The sequence below is a fragment of the Aedes albopictus genome, chromosome 3 (assembly GCF_035046485.1).
Source record: "Aedes albopictus strain Foshan chromosome 3, AalbF5, whole genome shotgun sequence".
Lineage (NCBI taxonomy): Eukaryota > Metazoa > Arthropoda > Insecta > Diptera > Culicidae > Aedes > Aedes albopictus.
In genome coordinates, this window is record NC_085138.1 from 115898791 (window position 1) to 115919037 (window position 20247).

Genomic DNA, 20247 nt, shown 5'->3' on the forward strand with positions numbered 1-20247 from the left:
GTGGTTGATTCTCTACGACGTAATTTATTCTCTACTGCGCAATTATTTTAAAATTAATATGGCTCGTTCTATTTCTGCCTTCAATAACTAGGAGGCGCAGGAGGGTTTGTGTCTTCGGTTCGCTTTTTGTTTCTGACAGCAAATACAAATTCATTGCAGCTGGTAGGTTACCAACTGACAGCCCTATGAAAATTATGAGAGCGGAGAGCAAATAGAATGAGAGCAAAACATAAAATTCAAAGAGAAAAACAAACGCTTTAACATGTATTCACAATGTCCTTACATTCTCGTCTATGCTAGCTAAAATAAAAATTTTGAAATTTAAATTTCAAAATTTTTATTACGTGTTTATTGATTATAATTTAATTTATTTGCTTTCTTTTGTATTATTTAATTCTCAACTTAAGGTTACTTCAATTTAAGTGACTTCTTCTATACAGACATAAACAATAAACTTTTAAATATAAACGTACATTTCTTAACTACTCAAACAATTTTGTTCTGTGTCATAGAGTTTCTAAAATAAATCCAATCCTTTTTCTGTTCTTTTACACGCCGATGTCTTGCTAATTACCATACATTTCTAATGACCTAACTAATCTAAATTCATACCGATTAACTCCAAAAACATTTGGAAAATATCCGATTTACTCCAAAAATATTTGGAAAATTTGCTTAACCCTACCAACCAAAAATCCTATTGACTCCAAAAATATTTGGAAAACTTGCTTAATACTACCAACCAAAATTCTAATTGACTCCAAAAATATTCGGAAAATATTTACTTTTCTTATTCTAACTCACCTCAGAAAAATCTGAGAAATTTTCAAACTCCTTCAGATAATTAGCAAAACATCCCAACTTTTAAACTTTTCTTTCGATGCTTACTAATCCTTTCCTATAATAAACGAACGAACGATCTCACTACGGTACCGCTATTGGTACCCGGCATTGAAAACGACTCAACAGATCTAAACTGTCCGAAACATAAAACATCGCACTGTCAATACTATCGAGTTATGTATGTGTAAGTAAACTGAACAATAATGAAAACGGCAAAACAAAACCAATATGAAGTTTGGAGCAGAAAATGTGGCGGAAACTAAAAGTGATTTTAATTACAATTCTGTTTTGTTTGCAGATGTTCAAGGTATGCAATTGAAGAAGAGAGCTACGGAATTTATGCTGATATTAAATTTGAAATGGAGAATGGATGACTACTATGGAAATTTTAATGAAACAACATATGAAGCTAACCGAGTGGATGTTTTGTTTTGAACAAATTATAAAAGCATTTGATCTTAGTACCTACGATGGAATGGACTACGGTATCTAGGAGGTTTTATGCATTGTAGCTAGGTGTACGCTCGACTAGATCCGGATGATGTTAACTCAAGGAGTGTTTTCAGTGATGTGCATCAATGGTATGAGTCTGAATGATTCATTCATAGCTTTGTGCTTTATTGCACCTATGAAAGAGGGTTCATGATCATAACACTGCATTGCTGCGTGATAATCAATGAATAGAGTCAATGGCTGAGGTAACTCGAGAATTTCTCAGGCAAGCCGTGACGTAACCGATGCACCACTAAGTGTGTTTTGTTTTAGTTTTGGTTGATCCATTTGTGTATGCATTCATCGGAGTGAATGCAGTCATAGCTGATGTTTAATTTATGCTTTCTTAAGAAAGGAACCATGGAAGGTTCCTGGAATCCTACGACCCTGCATATCATTCAGGATGTAGGTATTAGTCCCAATTTTCTCGTAAACTTGTGCTTTTGAGAACTTGTTACCAAATTTACCAACAAAGTCCTTGGCCTTATCTGAGAGATGCATTGTCTTTTTATAGACAATATCACCTTCTTTGAAGTGGTGACGATAGTTAGCACGTAAATTGTACGGCTTAGAGTATTTATCGTAGGCTTTATGTAACTTGTTTCGCACAATTTCATAAAGGCGCTGTGTTTCTGAGCTCAGTTCCTTTTCGTCACGCTCCTCTTCCGGTTGAAGGTGTCGTAGATTATCGTACTCCTGACCATTACTTATCATATTTCGCCCGAAATTAATAAAATAAGGTGAGAAGCCGATACTGTCATGTACGCTTGTGCGTATGGCCATGGCGATGGTATTGACCGACTCATCCCAATCTCGATGATTGGTCTTTTTGTTCATCGTACACCGAATCGCTGTTACAATCACCCGATTCACTCGTTCGACGGGATTTGGGCTGGGATGATAAACAGCCAGGTTCCAATGATTAATACCATATTTTCCCAATAGCTTACGAAACAGTTCCGATTTAAACACTTGAGCGTTATCCGAAATGCAGATTGCGGGGGCTCCGAACAATGTAAAGACCATTGTCTCGAGGAAGGTGCACACGGCAGGTGCAGTGGCATTCTTCATGCACTGTATGAGCACAAACTTAGAAAAAAAATCGCACACCACCAGCAACCATACATTTCCTCTCCTTGATCGGGGGTAAGGGCCTAAAAAATCGATGGAAATCATTTCCCAGGGTCGCGAACATTCTTTTGGCTTTCCACACACGGGTCGAGTGTTGATGTTAGGAATTTTCGATTCGCGACAGACTTCGCATGCTAGACAAAACCGTTTGACGTCACTGCTCATTTTCGGCCAGTACCATCGTTCTCGTATCTTAGCCAGGGTCTTCAGATATCCGAGGTGGGCTTCCCGATGTACTTCCTTCATGATATTGGCGCGATCAGCCTTTGGGACGAGCATTTTCCAACGAAAAATAGGATCCTCTGGGAGAGTTGAATTGGAAATATACTTGAAGATATTTCCGTCCACAATCTTGAAATCTTTATAACGGTCAGGAAAGTTTTCAACCTGTTTCTTCAGATCGGCGATATATGGGTCTGGCAATTCACCTTCAATCGTGGCCACACATCTCGACAGCGCATCCGCAGGTACGTTTTCTGACCCTTTTCGGTACTGCAAGGTCATATCATACTTGGATAACTTGAGTGCCCACCGAGCTATTCGAGGAGACTTCGACTCGATTGACATGGTTTGGAGAAATGTCAAACTCATTGCATCTGTCCTTACAACAAAACGGCTACCTTCTACAAAATGCTTGAAGTGTTCAATAGCGAGGAGAACCGCTAAACACTCTCGCTCAGTAGCACTGTATCGCCTCTGGGTACTAGACAACTTCTTGGAATAATACGCGATTGGCCGTCGATCTCCATCCAGTTCCTGTGTTAATACGGCCCCTACTGCCAGATCAGATGAATCCGTTTCGACGATAAACGTCGAGGAGAAATCCGCATTTGCCAGAACGGGAGCTGAAATCAGAGCATTCTTTAATTTTTTCGAATGCCGTGTTGGCTTCTTGGGTCCATACAAACTTTTTCTTTTTACCCTTGAGCAAATCTGAAATTGGAGTTGCCATTTCAGAATAATTCTTGATAAATTTCTGATAAAATGCTCCCAATCCCAGAAGTCGGCGAACATCCTTTACAGATTTAGGTTGCGCATAGTCCAAGATGGGCTGAATCTTAGAGGAATCCATGGATAGGCCTTCTTCCGAGAGAACATATCCCAAATAACGTATCTTTCGTTGACAGAACTTTGACTTCTGTAAGTTGATGGTAAGCCCCGCAAGCCGTAGACGTTCTGCAACCTTTTTTATAAGCTCGCAATGGTGTTCAAACGAGAGAGATGTAATAATTATGTCGTCCAGGTAAACGTATACATACGGCTCCAAATCGCTTCCTAAAACCTTTGTCATAAGCCTGGCCATTGTAGCTGGCGCGTTGGTAAGCCCGAAAGGCATCACCGCGAATCTGAACAACCCTTTATTAGTGCGGAAGGCTGTTTTGTCCTTGGCAGATTCCATCAGGCTCACCTGATAATACGATTCAGACAGGTCAATAACTGAAAAGTAGCGCGATTTTTGAATTCTTTGAAGTATTCCAGTCATATTGGGAAAGGGAAAATCGTCTCGTTTCGTGCAGGAATTGAGTCTCCGGGAATCGAGGCAGATTCTCCATTTTCCGTTAGCCTTCTTTATGGGAAGAAGAGGATTCAAGAATTCTACCGGACCTGAACATTCTTCAATTACTCCTAACTTGCGCATCCTCTCAACTTCTTCATCGATGACTTTTTCGACTATTGGAGACCACTTGTACATCGGTAATCTACGGGGTTGTGATCCTGGTAACAGCTCTATCGAATGTTTGAGAATTGTGGTGCGGCCTAGACTCCCTTCAGCCGTTGCGGGAAGCATTGTAACGGCTTCAAACAACATTTGTCTTTGGTCGTCCGTTAACTGGTGTTCGGTATCGATGTCTGTTGGAGTCTGCACTTTCGATGTTGGTATTTCTAGCGTAGGCATTTCTAAGCTATCGTCTGTTTCTTTTGGTTCGTCTGCTACCTCCGGCTCAATTGGTTCAATTTGGAAACAGATGGTCTGCTCGTCGTCTGAGAAGAAATCTTCGGCTACCATTAGTGGTACTTGGTCGTCCTCCGAAATTTGGTGATTGGGTGTATTGTGACTGTTAGTAGACTCAGGTACCATCAATTTAAAGTCAAATGTGTTCAGAAAATCTACACCTAAAATTAGAGGTTTTGTCACTTCCGGAACTACTATAGTCGGCACTACGCACGTCCGGGTCCCATATGTATAGGGAATATTCACGTATCCCAAGCATGTGTATTCCGTGTTATCAGCAGTTTTTATACGAATGTTGCACTTTTGCAACTTCAGACCCAGTTTATTGATTAGACTGGCAGAATTCATAATAGTGACACCTGCCCCCGTGTCGGCCAATCCTTCGATCTCTTCGTCAAAGATTTTCACTCGGAGATGAGGACAACGTCTGAAGCAGGTATTGATATCGTAGATGTGGTTGAATAGCTTGAAGGCTCGAGTGGGAACTTCATCCACGCTGGTTTCAGGAGATTTGTTCCCGGAAATCCCTGACCTTACTCGTTTTTTGACACCTCGGGCGACGAATCTCGAGGCTTTAAATTGTGATTTTCGGGACAACGGTATGCGGTGGTATCTGGTGCGCCACAGATGTGACAGAAAATGCCTTTCTTGCGGTTGCATTCTCTCCACATGTGTCCGCCCTTGCGACAATTCCAGCAAAGTAACTGACTGTCTTCTTTTTCGGCTTTCGGTTTCGAGCTGTTCGCTGATCCCTTCTTGTAATTCCTCGTTTGCACTGCCAACACACACGCATCTTCGTCTTCTCCAGAAGCTGGGTCGGATTCTTCTTCATAACCGATAACATTTACGGCAGTCTTCGGCGCAGTACGAGGAGCATACAGATTGGCTTCTAACGCATCAAATCGATAACATAATTGAGCCAAATGCTCAATCGAATTCACTGGTTGTAACGCTAGCCTCCGTTTGTAAGAAATCTTCATATTTTCCACAACGATGTCAAATTTCTCATCCTTTGTCATTTTGCGAGTCATCCTTTGAGACATGGCCTCCAGATCCGTCAAGTAAGCACTAAACAGTTCGTTCGGTCTTTGCTTGCGGTTCCTCATTTCTTCCCGGATAAATCGGTCTCGATTAGGGTTGTCATAGCGCATCCTTAAGTATGTCAACAACATGTCCCATGTAGCCAATTGGCTTTCGTAGGCTGTGAACCACACATAGGCATCGTCCTTGAACAACAAATGAGCGTGCATCCTCAGCTCATCTTGTTCGACTTGATACGACCGACTAAGGATTTCGATCTGTCGCAAAAAATCCACGACAGGCACGGGATTAGAATCACCCGCGAACTTCGGCCATTTCTCGATTATATTACACGTCTGGTGAGGCAATCTTCTACGCAACGGGTTATTCATCCATCCTCCACCCACATTGGTATGGGGGCCAGCCATGTTTGTCGGAGAATACGCTGGCATACCTCCATTATTGAACGGGGATATCAAACCCGGGTCAATCCTGTGAGAATCGACTCGTACGCCTGAATTTGTTTGTTGATTGTTCCTTACAGGTTCACCATAGATAGGTATCGTCCGAGGCAACTGCAATGGCGGATCAAAATCTACTTCTGGGCGTTGATTGGCCGCTCTGGATATCTGCGAAACCTCCGGATCATGTATTCCAATGTTGGCAATTCGGTCAACCAACGTATCGACCACGGGTGGGTTCATCCCTCCAAGGCCACGACGTTCAGACATGAAAACTTGGTCCAGGTACGACTTGATGTATCCTTGTATCTCCGATTTATGCACAAAATCACTCATATCTATCTTTTCTTCGGCAGGTCTTCCACGAACCACTCCGGGGCTTACAATTCGTCGTGGTTCAGCGAACGGTTCACTACTCACTCGTTGTTTCGGCTGAATAAGCGTATTCGGAACGCTGCTCTTGAATTCCGGGGTCTCCCATAGGCAATCTACCTCGATCGGCCTCAACGGGTGCCGGGATTCAAATCGGTTAGCCGGAACTCCTCCCACACCTCCTTTCGGTGAAGCGTGCCCTGATGGAACTATTCCAGACTCACTCCGTTTAACACGTGGTATTGGTTCCCGTATCTCCTCGACGATCCTTCCTGGGCCATCACCAGTACCTACCACGCCCATCATCGGTTGCTTTGGAATGGTCCCGGATGACGGTCTCGACACCGCTGCTGTCTTCGGAGTTCCTTGGGGACATGCCAGGGGACGTCTCTCGTCGGAAAAACTGATCAGCTCCACTTCCTCAGGTTGAAAGGAAGTTTCTGCCTTACCAAAATCCTCCTCAGTGACATTAGCTCCAGTACTCGATGGCCTCGCTGAGTGGACTCCGCGAGCTGTAGCTCCAGTGACTTCTGGTCGATTTGCTGACAAACGCATTACAGGAACCTCATCTGCCGCCGCTCGGAGGTCTATATTGTAGTACTTCCGAACCATCCGGTTGATCACATCCAGCAACTCCTGTTGATTCCGTCGTTGAGCATCGGTTTCCGGCACATAACGTCGCACTCTTTTATGGTAATGCACAAGTCTCGAAAAGCACTTCAAATCATCCGTTTCTAACAGAGTTTCAATTTCTTTCAGCTTAATTGGAACAACCGTGAAATCCCCAGTCAACGAGTACTCAGTGTTCAAAACTGCGTTCCCGTCTTCGGGTTGACGTAAGGCCAGTCGTAAGGACCGGTAACGAGTTTCCATCGGCCCTTCTACAGGGTATCCCCGAATGGACAACTCGTACTCCACTTCATCATCCTCTAAATCCTTCGCATAAATGCGGTATGTTTCCATCGTAGTTAGAAGAAAATTATTAAAAAAAGAAAAAAAATAGTAGAAAAAATAATAGTAGAAAATAACGTAAAAAAGTTCCAACAAATTCAAATTATTTCAAATTATCCGAAACCAGAACAAAAAAAACTTAATCTAGACACAGAACAAAATGTATTCCAAACTAATTTGTATTACTAATTCAACTTCAAACGAAAAATCAAATCTAAAATCTACGTAAATCCTATTCAAAAGTTCATATACACTGTTAATTCAATATTTTAAATCAAATTTGTTTCTAATCTGGTAATCTCTTGTCTCTCGGGCCCCACGTTGGGCGCCAAAATGTAACGTTCTTTCTTGATCCTAAAGCTGACGGCTTAAGCGCCACCTTCCTCAAAGAAGGACCGTTAGCTCTGCTAAGTTACCCGGAAGAGACCTCCTTACTCAGGGCAGGTCAATGCTTGATCTGAACCGAAGCCACACCCCGACACACACAAACGCAATAGCCAATCAACCAGATTTGTACTTACCGATATGGACTTTCACAAACAAAACTCGAAATTATAAAAAAAAACTCAATAATCAATCAAAAAAAGAAGAAAAGAACCGCTTAAACTAAGTAATAACCAATCTAAAAATTTCATCATAAACTTTATTACGTGACGTGAGAAAATTGTGCAGGCTTAGACTAAGTTTGAAGTACATTTAATCAATAAATTCAAAATTACGACCGCGAATACCAAAAAAAACGATCGAATTTATCGAGTTTATTAAAGATAAAAACTCAACTTAACTTTTATTAGGAAATTCAGGAAAACCTACTATTTCCTACCTGTGACGTCACGTATCTTAGGCTATTTATATGTAATTTCGTTTCACAGTATGATTTTTAATTTTAGTGAGCAAAAAATAATGGACCGGTCTAACCTTTGCAATGGTGTTCTGCAACGAATATCCCGCGTCGGAATTCCCGCGACGTCGGAGCTCCTGCGACGTCCAAGATCGCCACCGAAGAACACAGTGCCTTAACAACCTACCTCTGGTCGTCACCAGTGGGAATGTCGGAACGACCTACGTGGCTCGCGCGCTGGCGTTTACTTCGGGGTACAGATATCCCCTGGCGATGTGGAGTGAAGCCGTTGTAGGTGTCTCGGCTACGCCACGCGACTTAGGGACGGGCGAGTCCACGTTTAAGCGTCTCGAGGTGTTACACGACACAACTCCCTTGAGGGTAGGCCCCTTCAAATGGTTCGGTTGGGGTTCTTGGCCCCTAGATCCACGAACGAACGACGAACGGAATCCGAAAACGCTCCGATCAGGACTGGAGGTTGGCCGGATACGGGCCCACACTTGCCGCCCACGTTGCTTGGGCTTCACTGTCCTGCACAACGCGGTTTGTATTAACTAATTTGCTCATCTGAATAATAGAAAGGCTTACCTGAATTCACTTTAGCCAGGACAAATAACGGTTAGATTTTCTCTAACTAATTTCTAATCACGCTCGACAAATTCAAACGCTAAACACCAATAAAGCACATAAATCCAATTAGAAATATTTAAAACTAATTAAAACGACCGAAAACTCACTTCAAATCTAGTCAAAAAAGTTTCAAATAAGAATCGATCAACTTAATATCACTCCGACAAAATCGAACTACTCGTCTCGAAGCACTCCACAATAGTAATTTAACCGACGCGCGATAGATTGGTTTGAACCTAATTCTTGCGTCGCAATTTCCTCCCATTGGTCGATTATCGAGAGAGCATTTAACTAAGTCATGTTATCTAATCATTGTTTAAATTTTGTACCGTGGTTGATTCTCTACGACGTAATTTATTCTCTACTGCGCAATTATTTTAAAATTAATATGGCTCGTTCTATTTCTGCCTTCAATAACTAGGAGGCGCAGGAGGGTTTGTGTCTTCGGTTCGCTTTTTGTTTCTGACAGCAAATACAAATTCATTGCAGCTGGTAGGTTACCAACTGACAGCCCTATGAAAATTATGAGAGCGGAGAGCAAATAGAATGAGAGCAAAACATAAAATTCAAAGAGAAAAACAAACGCTTTAACATGTATTCACAATGTCCTTACAAAACAACTGTTCTGATTCAAGCCGACGTTTCGAGCGTTCATTCACTCATCTTCAGGGCAAACTACAATTCAGGGTAAACAGGTGTAATATGCCCCCCTAAGCAGAAATGGCAATATATCTAAAATTGGCGCCTTATTCCATCTATTGTCCACTGCAAATCGTTGTTTCTAAAGTCAGTGAAGTGTTGCATGAGAACTTTACCTCTGGAGGGGCGGCTATGGAAGCTTTGAAACGTTTTCCGAAAACGTTCCAAAATTTACCTTATCAAAACAAACGGGGCAACACGCCCCATCAAAAGAAAAACGTTCAGCCCCGTGATAAAACTGTACCAGGCGATAATTCTACCACATGCTTATCCTAGGAGGGCCTTTTAACAAGTGTTTAACTGCATAAAAGTTGCAAAATAACATAAGCGAACAGAATTTGCTTCGTTTACAATGAAGCCAGATTGCAAGAGGTAAAATATTACGCCAAAAGCCTCGATTTCAGACTTTTTGATATTTTCATTGCTTTTCTATACCAATCAACTAACGGACCAGTTTGATGGCAATTAATCATCAATATTTAAGATTTCCAATCGATCCCGCATGCAAATAGCGCTTGAATCGCTAGAAAATTAAGGGGGGCGTTTTGCCCCGGTGGGGCGTATTATACCCTTTTACCCTACATACAAAAAGAACTCTGTTCGCTAAAAGTGCTTTTTTATCGACAATTTAAATTTTTGACCACTATGCAGCGTTAACCACCTCATCTTCAGCATACAGTCACTGTGGCGCGAGCGGTCAACGTCGCGCATGTGTGTGACATATGGGTCATTCCACGCCAAGTGACCGACCGCTTGCAATCGACCATCACGGATTTGAACCAAATTTGGCTGAAACATTTGTTTAGATGGAAAAAGAAAAAATCCAAATTTTGGTGCCGATCGGATTACCCCTCGGCCCGTGGCAGCACCCCCCGTTTTGGACGATATGAAAATTATCCTCTCTTTCTTTTATTTTTATTATTGAAACGATTGCACCTACACATTTTCGACCTTCGGCTTTTTTAAAGGAAATCGTTCAGGGAATCCAGAAAAAATATTATTTTTTTGGTACAGTGTTGCCAGATATCACATTTTTCAATTTTAAAACTAAAAATCGATTTTTCTCAAAATACGTATATTTTGATTTTAAAAATTTTGATTCCATTGTGTTTATCAGACGTTTTTCTATCGAGAAAGCTTAACTCCCCAAAGTAATTTGCGTCGTTCCTGAGATATAGCGTTTTTAAGAAAAAATATTCATTTTTTTCATATAAAGTATCATATAAAATCAGGTGCAGTTTATAAATTCCGTTAAAAAAACATTGTTCGATGCCATATAATCACGTTTTGTGCTGATTTGAACTATATCGAGTATAAAAAGGATTCGAAAAATTGTGACAGTGTTGCCAGTTTACCTTTTTTATTATACCATGAAACCTAACCTTCAAGTGTTTATTCTGAAAATGCGTACAGGTACAGGTGTATGTACAGGTTATTCTGAAAATGCGCACCATGTGTGTTGCAAGATGTGTGAACAGGATAAAAAACAATACACATCTTCTCTAACGACCCTGCTGTTGACCTTTTCTTCACAGACAAACAGACGTAACCCCTAGAAAAATTTTCGCGAAAATCTATCGCCTAATTCACACTAGGTGAAACGTCTAACGCTTAGAAAAATGATGTGCGCACCTCTGGTTGTGAAAGCTACAACTATAAAGGTTTAAAAAGATCGTTAAAACCGTGGTCGTTGGATTTTTTTTCAATGTTACGTCTGTTTGTCTGTGTTTTCTTGTTTATGGTCCTATCTGACAAAGTGACCCGATAATTGACAGTTATTGTTAGTTTGATAGTTAGCAATAAAAAAAATTGGTTTATTGGAAAAGATGAGGATAAATTGTTAAAATATAAAATGTATCTATTGTGAAATGCATTTCAATTGTCATTTTATTCATTTCAACGATGTTGTAGATGGAAGTGTTGCCACACATGTCATTTTTATTGTAAACATCTAATTTACACAAAAGCTTTCGTAAATAGATAACACCAAATAAAAACAAATGATTTCTGTTTTTATACATAACGAGCACATTTGGCAACACTGCATGAGTGCATAGATGGCAACACAATTCATAATTGCTACTCCATGGTTAATCGCAGCGAACGATTGTCGCTTTAGTTTGTGTGTTTGCTTATCAGCGACGACAGCAGCCACTTCGATCACTCACCAGCATTCTTCACCATTCGCCATTCATTCATTCGCTTGCGATCAAAACTGCGACGAACGGCAACGAATATCCATGTCAAGCAACTTGCGCATGGCTTTCCACTGGTGATGGGGTTACGTGCTTGATCACGACAATCCGTTTGCTGCATCTTTCTCGATTCGATTCAGCAAAAAGGAGTGAATATGAATGGAGTGAGGCGAATATACCGATTCTTAATATGATACTATACATTGTCGATCTAGGAGTCATCTATAATTGATCGAACAATCGATTTGATTTATCGGAATTAACATTCGCGTACAACCGATCTCTTTTCCATGCAAAAAAAGCCTAAGAAAAGTAGGCTCTAGGGAGCAAACGCCACTAATCCATTTCACTCAGAAATTTTTGTTCATTCTTCGCCACGAAGAACAAACAAAAACTCATACCATATGCAATCACATCAATAGACAACACAATACCCAACACTGTTCTTCACTTCTCTGCCTGGGTCAATAAAAGACATGATCTATTATTCGGCAATCCAGTAAGAGTAAACGCAATACCCGCACCTATTGTTTGCGTTTCCGCTAAATACTAGCATACTTAGCAACACTGCCGTAAAAATAAATCAAAAGATATTTTTACAGGGATTTTTATAAGGAGTTGGACCTTCGAATATAAACTAAAAATACTGAAGTCTGAGCTACCAGTTGCGCGACGATGCGTAGTATCTAATATTATCTAATTCCAAAGGATATCATACTTTATATTTTATTATATTCCATATTATCAGGTTCAGCTTCTGAAATTAGCTGTGGGTCATTGAATGTAGTTATATCGAAATCACATTTTCAGCACTGTTGCTTATAAATACACTCATCAAATGTTTTCCTGAATATATTTTACGTCGATGTTGCCAAATGTACTAAACCTAAATAAAAAAAATACTTTTGGCTTGTTAATTAGATTTTATACTAATGTTCTAGTAAAATTAAGATTTCTACAATAAATATTACATATTTGGCAGCACTTCTGTTCAGATAATGTTAAAATATATGAAATTTGTTTAGAATTGATGATCTCAATCTCAGATACATTTTTTGGTTCAACAGGTTATGCTAGTCCATTACGATAGACTCATAATTGATGAACTGGCAACACTGTAACATTTTTTTAATCCTTTTTATACTTGATATTTTTCAAATCAACACAAAACGTCTTTGTATGGCATCGAACATTTTTTTTTTTGCGAAATTCATAAACTGCACCTGATTTTATATGATACTTTATATGAAAAAATGAATATTTTTTCTTAAAAACGCTATATCTCAGGAACGACGCAAGTTACTTTGGGGAGTTAAGCTTTTTCGATAGAAAAACGTCTGATAAACACAATGGAATCAAAATTTTTAAAATCAAAATATACGTATTTTGAGAAAAATCGATTTTTAGTTTTAAAATTGAAAAATGTGATGTCTGGCAACACTGTAGCAAAAAAATAATATTTTTTCTGGATTCCCTGAACGATTTCCTTTAAAAAAGCCGAAGGTCGAAAATGTGTAGGTGCAATCGTTTCAATGATAAAAATAAAAGAAAGAGAGGATAATTTTCATATCGGCCAAAACGAGGGGTGCTGCCACGGGCCGAGGGGTGGTCCGATCGGCACCAAAATTTGGATTTTTTCTTTTTCCATCTAAACAAATGTTTCAACCAAATTTGGTTCAAATCCGTGATGGTTGGTTGCAAGTTTTCACATTTTCTCGGTCACTTCATATGGATGACCCATATGCGAACTCGGACGACTCCGATCCCCAGCGCGTATGGCGCAAATAGCGGAAAGTTTCAAGTAGTAACGCAATTGCAAGCCGTAAAGTAGCGGTCATTGTCGTCTCCATCGCCGTCGTCGTCGTCCGGCGAGTTTTAATTTCCAAATCCAATTTGCAGATTTAACCTGCTGTGTGACGCGAGCGCGCGCGCGGTTGCAATCTGTAGGTTAGCGCACTTCGGTGGTTCCTTTGACCATCATGTGTGTGTGAACCATGTCACGGGGACCCCTTCGGGTATTCCGGTGGTAGGTCGGCAGCAGCAATTGGACCCAGGTCATCGCTTCAGGGGGGACAGCTATCAAGTTTTGTGCTGCAATGGGTAAACACAGCCATTCGGCAGTACTCAGCACGCACATTGATGGTGTTGTATGGATTTCGATCAACTATGGTGAGAACGTTTAATTTCGATTGTATTAACAAATTTGGCAATGGTTTTTGGCTATCCGTTTATTCGATGTTGAGTCACGTTCATTAGGCAGATTGGAGTTACCTATCAGTCACGTTTAACGTGTTTGTTTAATTTAATGACATGTGGTGGTTTGATTAGCTATGGCGAAACAATAATTGTCGATACGTGGAAATGAACAGCAACTATTATGACAACAAAGGTGAATCGATATGTTACTCCAAGCAAACGAACGATCACTGGGGCAATTAGGGTATGTGTGCCATCAGTAATCTCATGCTCCCATTTTCATCCTATTCGAAAACAAGCGATTACGGCACCGGTTGATTCCGTTCTTTTTGTTTTCATTTGTGCTCACTTCTAACAAAAATACAAAAATAAGAAACAAGACAAACAGCGCTTCAATCCTTTGTTTTTCGTAGGATGAAAATGGGAGCCACATGCTTAATAAGGGAACCAATACCTTATACAGGTTTTTACCTAAAGAAGTCAAGAAATTTTTCCACCACGAAAAGTTCCTGGGCTAACCGGGAATCGAAGCCGTCATCTTCAGCATGGTCATGCTGAATACGCACGCCTTTACAACTGTGGGTATACAGGCCTTCAAGAACAGGAGTTCCTCTTATGTTAAATATAAGGACAAATTAGACCATCCAGCCAGCTAGCAAATAGGTCTTGTGATGTTCATGTCTTCAACAGAATATGGTGAAGTGTTTCGTGCACACTACCAAGAATGGAAAGTTTAGCCGGGAGTTCGTCCTTTCCAGCAACAGCTTCAGCTGCTTGATAGCGCATCGGAGGCTCTTCAGCATCACTTAGATTCTTATTTTCTAGCTCAGTATTTTCTTCACTGAGTTCAGTGTTACCACTGTTTAGCTCGGTACACTAAGGATATTTACTGTTTGTCTGTGCAACACAATTATCTACATAATCAAAACATTAGTATTGGGCTCGAAAATGGCAATGACCCATCTTGCCCCGTGACCAATCTTTCTCCGTGACTCATGTTGCCTAGCCCCACCCTAATAATGACGGTTACTATGTCTTTGTCACCTACGTGGTATTTAAGGGGGGCAGCACAAGAAAGCAATATTTAAGAAAAGGGTAGGGATAATTTTCGAACGAGAGAGTAATAAAGAGTATCCGGGAGGATTTGAAATGGGTTCTGGAAGATTTCATCAAACTTGCAGGAGCGTTTCGAGAGATTTCAGGGACATTTTAGGAGACTCGGGAGTTCATAGTGGTTTTAAATAAGTTTAAGGGGGCTTCAGGCATTCCAGGGGTATTCAATGAATGTCAGGAGTTTTAATCCTCCTACGATGTTAGACTAGGCGTACCACGATAGCGTAGTGTACGTTCAGCGAGCCTGTCTGGGTCATTTTGACCCCAACATCCTACTGGTTTTTTTTTTTAATTCTTAATCACTTAATTTACAGCTCTATTGTCCACTTGGGCACTACGTGAGCGATAACAATTGACAGCTGCTCTTAGACTTAGTACAGCACCTAGATGTATTCTATACTATTCTTCTATATTGAACTGGTTTCCTGCGTGCTTCTTCCACTGTTCTACTCTATTACACTGTTCTACTCTAATAATGTCAATTTGTGGAGCCTCGTAGCCGTGCGGTTTGGGTCACCAAGCTTCTAATCGCACCATGTTATGGGGTGAGGGTTCGATTCCCGCTCCGGGCGATGAAACTTTTCGTGAGAATAGTTTCTTCTCCGTATCCACTGGTGCATGCTCCGTGTGTCCCTTGTCTAATGTTTAGTTTCATTCAGTCTGTACAGCCTCTGGCTGAAGACGGTGTCCGCGTCTTTTTTTTTTTTTTTTTTTTTTTTTTTTTTTTTTTTTTTTTTTTTTTTATTAATGGTAGAATGAAGAGCACGAGGATGTGGATGAGTCGCTGTTGTTCCTTTTCCAGTCCAATTGGGGGTCCATTATGAGTTGCAGTTCGCCGATGTCCAGGTATCCGAGTCCGTTTGAGCCGTAGGCTCAGAAGAGAGTCAATGTCAGCCGCTCTCGGGGGAAGAGCAACTGACGAAAAATTGCAAGTGCCGGGGCTGGGAATCAAAGCCATGACCATCCGCATATGAAGCGAACGTGTGACCAACTACGCCACGAGCCCCGGCGCTATCCTACTAGAGTTAAAGAGATTCTAGGGAAGTTTCTGATGGGTATTCCAAGGGTGTTTCAAATGCGTTTCAGGGATTTTCAAAGGCATTTCCGGAAATTTCAAGGGGTTTTAAAATGGTTTTTGGGGCAATGATACATATTGCCCCTTACTGGTAAATTACGGTGTCATGGATTAGAGTTCCACCAGAAAGCGATTTTTTTTTCACCAATTTGTCAATTAGAAACATTCTGTGCCTTCCAATGACAAGTTTTCCCAGTGGTTTTTGGGGGTCCAGAGGATTTCAGAGACGTTCTAGAGGTGTGCATGGGTATTTTCATAGGTTTTTCAGGCCATTTTAAGAGGTTTTACAGGGTTTCAACGACGTGTCAGTATCGAAGGATCTTCAGTGACATTTCAGGTGTTTTTTATGAGGGTTTTGAAGGACGCCTAAAAGTTTTTCAGGGGGTTTCAATTATATTTAGAGGGTTTACAGGTGCAACTTGTTTTTCTAAGATCGTTTATTTAAAAGGCTCAGGCGTTCGTAGCACTTTACGGAGCCAACTTCAGTATAGGGCAGCATCCATTTATTACGTAACGCTAAAATTGACATTTTTTCCCAACGTATGTAAATCTGCTAAATCGAGCTTGCTACCTAAAGGTATGATCAAAATCGGTGAAACCGTATACAATTATACCAAAGTTGTATATTGATCGTTTGCGTCACACTTGCGTCGTATACGAAGTGAACGAAATCGTAGAAATCGTTTATTTATTTTTACAGTGTTCATCACAAATTTGTATTTTTGTTGTTGTTGACACATTCCAACCATGGTAGCAATTATTACAACCATATATATATATAGGTGTTCATACTATTTATACACAGCAGATGACTTACAATAAGTGATGTATAGATTCCAACAACGATGTCAATTCCGAGCCTCTTGCACAGCGCCACTTTTGGTGCCACTCAATGTACAACAACAACGTTCCCACCACAAGTCTCGCACCGTATCATGCTAATTTTTATTCGTTTCATGCCATTCACTTTGAACTCTCTATTTCCAACTTGGCAATATAGCAGTCTCAATCAAAGGACATAAGTTCGATTCCCACTGAACACCAATTGATATTTTTTTTTAATTTGAAAATCTAGTGTTGTATATCGATACACTCAAACGTAATAAGATCATACATAATCGTATATTTAGACGGAGAAAATCGACGAAATCGTAGAAATTTTTCGAGAAATCGTAAATTATGTTGGATGGAATCGCAGTCATTGGAAATATGCTTGGATATGGCCTCCACTTTAGTATTTATATGCCTGTTTCGTGCATAGAATACGAATTCTTTGGTGCTACAGGGTGCGTGCGGTAGTTTTGCACTAACCTTCAAACAGGAATATTTCATCAAAGGGTTGCAATAAAAATATAAATCCCACATCATCAAATGCACCATATTTCTAGTGAACTGTGAAAAATATAAAATCATTTTTTTTAACAACTTCAAACACATCCCCATAAATCACCACTTCAGCACCAACACTCATCTTGGTAGAGTTAATTGTCGGACCTATGCTACCTCAACTTTCCTACAATCGATGCAAATGATGAGTATCGTCCGCAAAGCCGAGGAGCATGTGCGACCGTGTAATAATAGTGTAATTCCCCTACACGCCAAACCTCATAGTCATTTCTTTGAGTATAACGTTCAACAGTAAAGGTAACGTCCATAAATTACGTCACGCTTTTAGGTGGAGGGGGGTTCAGCAAAGAGTGACGACCCTTTCAAAAACTTCAGAGGTCTCATATAAAAAGTGTGACATAGAGGGGAGGGGGGTTGAAAATGTTCAATTTTTGCGTGACGTAATTTATGGACGTCCCCAAATTTGATAGAGCTTCAATTCATTCAAGGCCACAAATGAAGCAGACACTTCGTCTGCGATCCGAATATTTGATTTTGATCCATCCAGCACTGCGCGTATAAGCCCAATTAGTTTCGCTGGAAAACCATGTTCTGACATTATCTGTCAAATCTTATTTTTACACTGAATCGTACGCTGATTTGAAATCAATGAACAGATGGTGATCCTGCAAGCTATATTCCCGAAATTTATCTAGGATTATCCACTGGTTCAACATTTGATCCGTCGTTGATCGGCTTTCACAAAAACCAACCTGGTACTCGCCAAACGGAAGGTTCCTCAAGAGGTCTCAGTCTGTTGAACAGGACACACGACAGTATCTTTAACGCCGAATTTAAAAAGTTAAACCTACTGTAATTGGCACACTCAAGTCTGTGCCCTTTTCTTGGTGATTGTGCATATGAGGCCATCCAACCAATTAGTTTCCAATTCTTCATCCTCCCATATCTTGGCAATAATTCGATTGATTGATTGATGTAGCTGCTCGCTTACGTGCTTAAGAAGTTCGAACAGGACCTGGTCCTTCTCAGCAGCCTCACTGTATTTCAGCTGTTTAAGCGCCTTCTTAACCTCATTCAGTGTTGGTGATTCCACTGCTTGAACGTCATCCACTATGTTAATCCTGTTCCTGGGTGCTTCTTCATTGCTACTATTCAACAAATCTTCGAAGTGCTCCTTCCACCTAGCTGCCTTCATTGGCTTGTATGTCAGCAAATTTCTTTCGTGGTCATTTCTCATGGCAGACACTGGCGCAGTATTGTACTGCGCGCTTATGACAGTTGCAAAAAACCTTCGCATATCGTTTTTATCCATTAGGCCGTCCCTTATTTTGCGAAAATTGGAAATGTTATAAGTTCGTTAGTGGAAAATGATCGTTTTAGCTAAGAAATGATCGTGTCAAAATTTGAAGTCCGTATCTCAAGGCTAAGTGGTCCCTCAAGGAGCCTAAAGTTGTCAAGAATTGTATGGGGCCAAAAAAAACATGAATTTTTTTTCGACAAAAAAAAATACGCTATTCCACTAAAACCGGTGGTTTTAGGATTCTAAAGGGCCAAAAATGTGCTTAGGTTTGCGATATCTCTACTCGTTTTTGAGTTATTGAACAAAATAAGGTAAGTTTCCTTCGGAATCTAAAAAAATGGTCAAAAATGCTGATTTTCAGTTGTTTTTTGTCAATATCTTGGAAACGAGTAGAGATATCGCAAATCTAAGCACATTTTTTGGCCCTTTAAGGTCCTAAAATCACCGGTTTTAGTGGAATAGCGTATTTTTTTTGTCGAAAAAAATTTCATGTTTTTTTTTGGCCCCATACAATTTTTGACAACTTTAGGCTCCTTGAGGGACCACTTAGCCTTGAGATACGGACTTCAAATTTTGACACGATTATTTTTTAGCTAAAACGATCATTTTCCACTAACGAACTTATAACATTTCTAAATTTTGCAAAATAAGGGACGGCCTACTATCCATGCTCTGCTGCGCTCCAGTAATCACACGCTCATCATGCTGCAATTTATTGCGCTGTTGTTGCCATTGCTTCATGGATAATGACATTTCCAGATCCGTTGTTCCTTCCAATCCTCTCATCTGACTTCTGATGGTACTGTGTAGTAACCCCTTCAGCTGACAGGCGTTAGCTATTGAAACGCAACGATGTTTCATAAACTCGTGACGCTGAATAATTGCGTCTGAATTTTGGCATCTACGAGATAATGATCCGAGTCCATGTTCGGGCCTATATAGGACCCAAGCCTGTGCACAGAAAAGGCGACAAGGGAGGGGTTTTTCCTCATTTTAGCAAAGAGCGGAGGAGCGCCTAGTGTACGCCTAGTGGAATCATCTCGGCAGGGCTCCTATTTGAGGAACTTTTGAGGAATTTTTGGAACTCGGTGATTACGTATAGGATCTTGCCGTGCCCAAAATTTCAAGTCAATTGGTTTGGAATTCACTGAGATATAGCGAAAAGTTCCCAAAATACCGGCCACTGCCCAAGTGGCTCGCTACCATATCTTACCGATACAATGCAGATTGTCACATTTTAAAGCATCTCTAAATTCATCTGCTTTTCTCATCAACAATTTCCCCTACTCATCACCCACTACACACACTTTCATTGGCTATAATTTCGCTCTCATTTGCGCGCCACCAGTCACCTCTCCACCTTCATTCCCCAAGTCCAACGCGCGCAGTCGTCATTTTCCCACCCAATCAAGCAAAACAGACTTTTCACTTTTGTTTCAACTGAACGCACCCACCTAGGTATCTGCCTGCAACCAACCCAGCAAGCATCTCACTCGTTCGATTGTACCCCACGCCACGGTGTGGTCCCATTTCGCATCGCGCGGCGATCTTCTTTCCATTCATCACTATAATTAGCAGCAATCGCGTTCGCCGTCACACGGTCGGGCGAGAGAACTCCCCGCAAATC

The 20247-nt window shown here is 40.8% G+C and overlaps 2 protein-coding genes across 4 annotated transcripts in view; one reads left to right on the forward strand and one right to left on the reverse strand.

Annotated features, from left to right (window-relative positions):
* LOC109430493 (uncharacterized) overlaps positions 1-20247 on the forward strand; it is a 376017-nt gene that overhangs the window by 34734 nt on the left and 321036 nt on the right. The gene's annotated exons all lie outside the window — the stretch shown is intronic.
* On the reverse strand, positions 4954-9305 carry LOC109433094 (uncharacterized). Its single transcript, XM_062842886.1, has 2 exons — positions 8803-9305; positions 4954-8732 (listed from the first exon to the last, which is right to left on the reverse strand). Exon 2 carries the CDS (start codon positions 7234-7236, stop codon positions 4954-4956), a length of 2283 nt encoding a protein of 760 aa, XP_062698870.1. The 5' UTR covers positions 7237-8732; positions 8803-9305.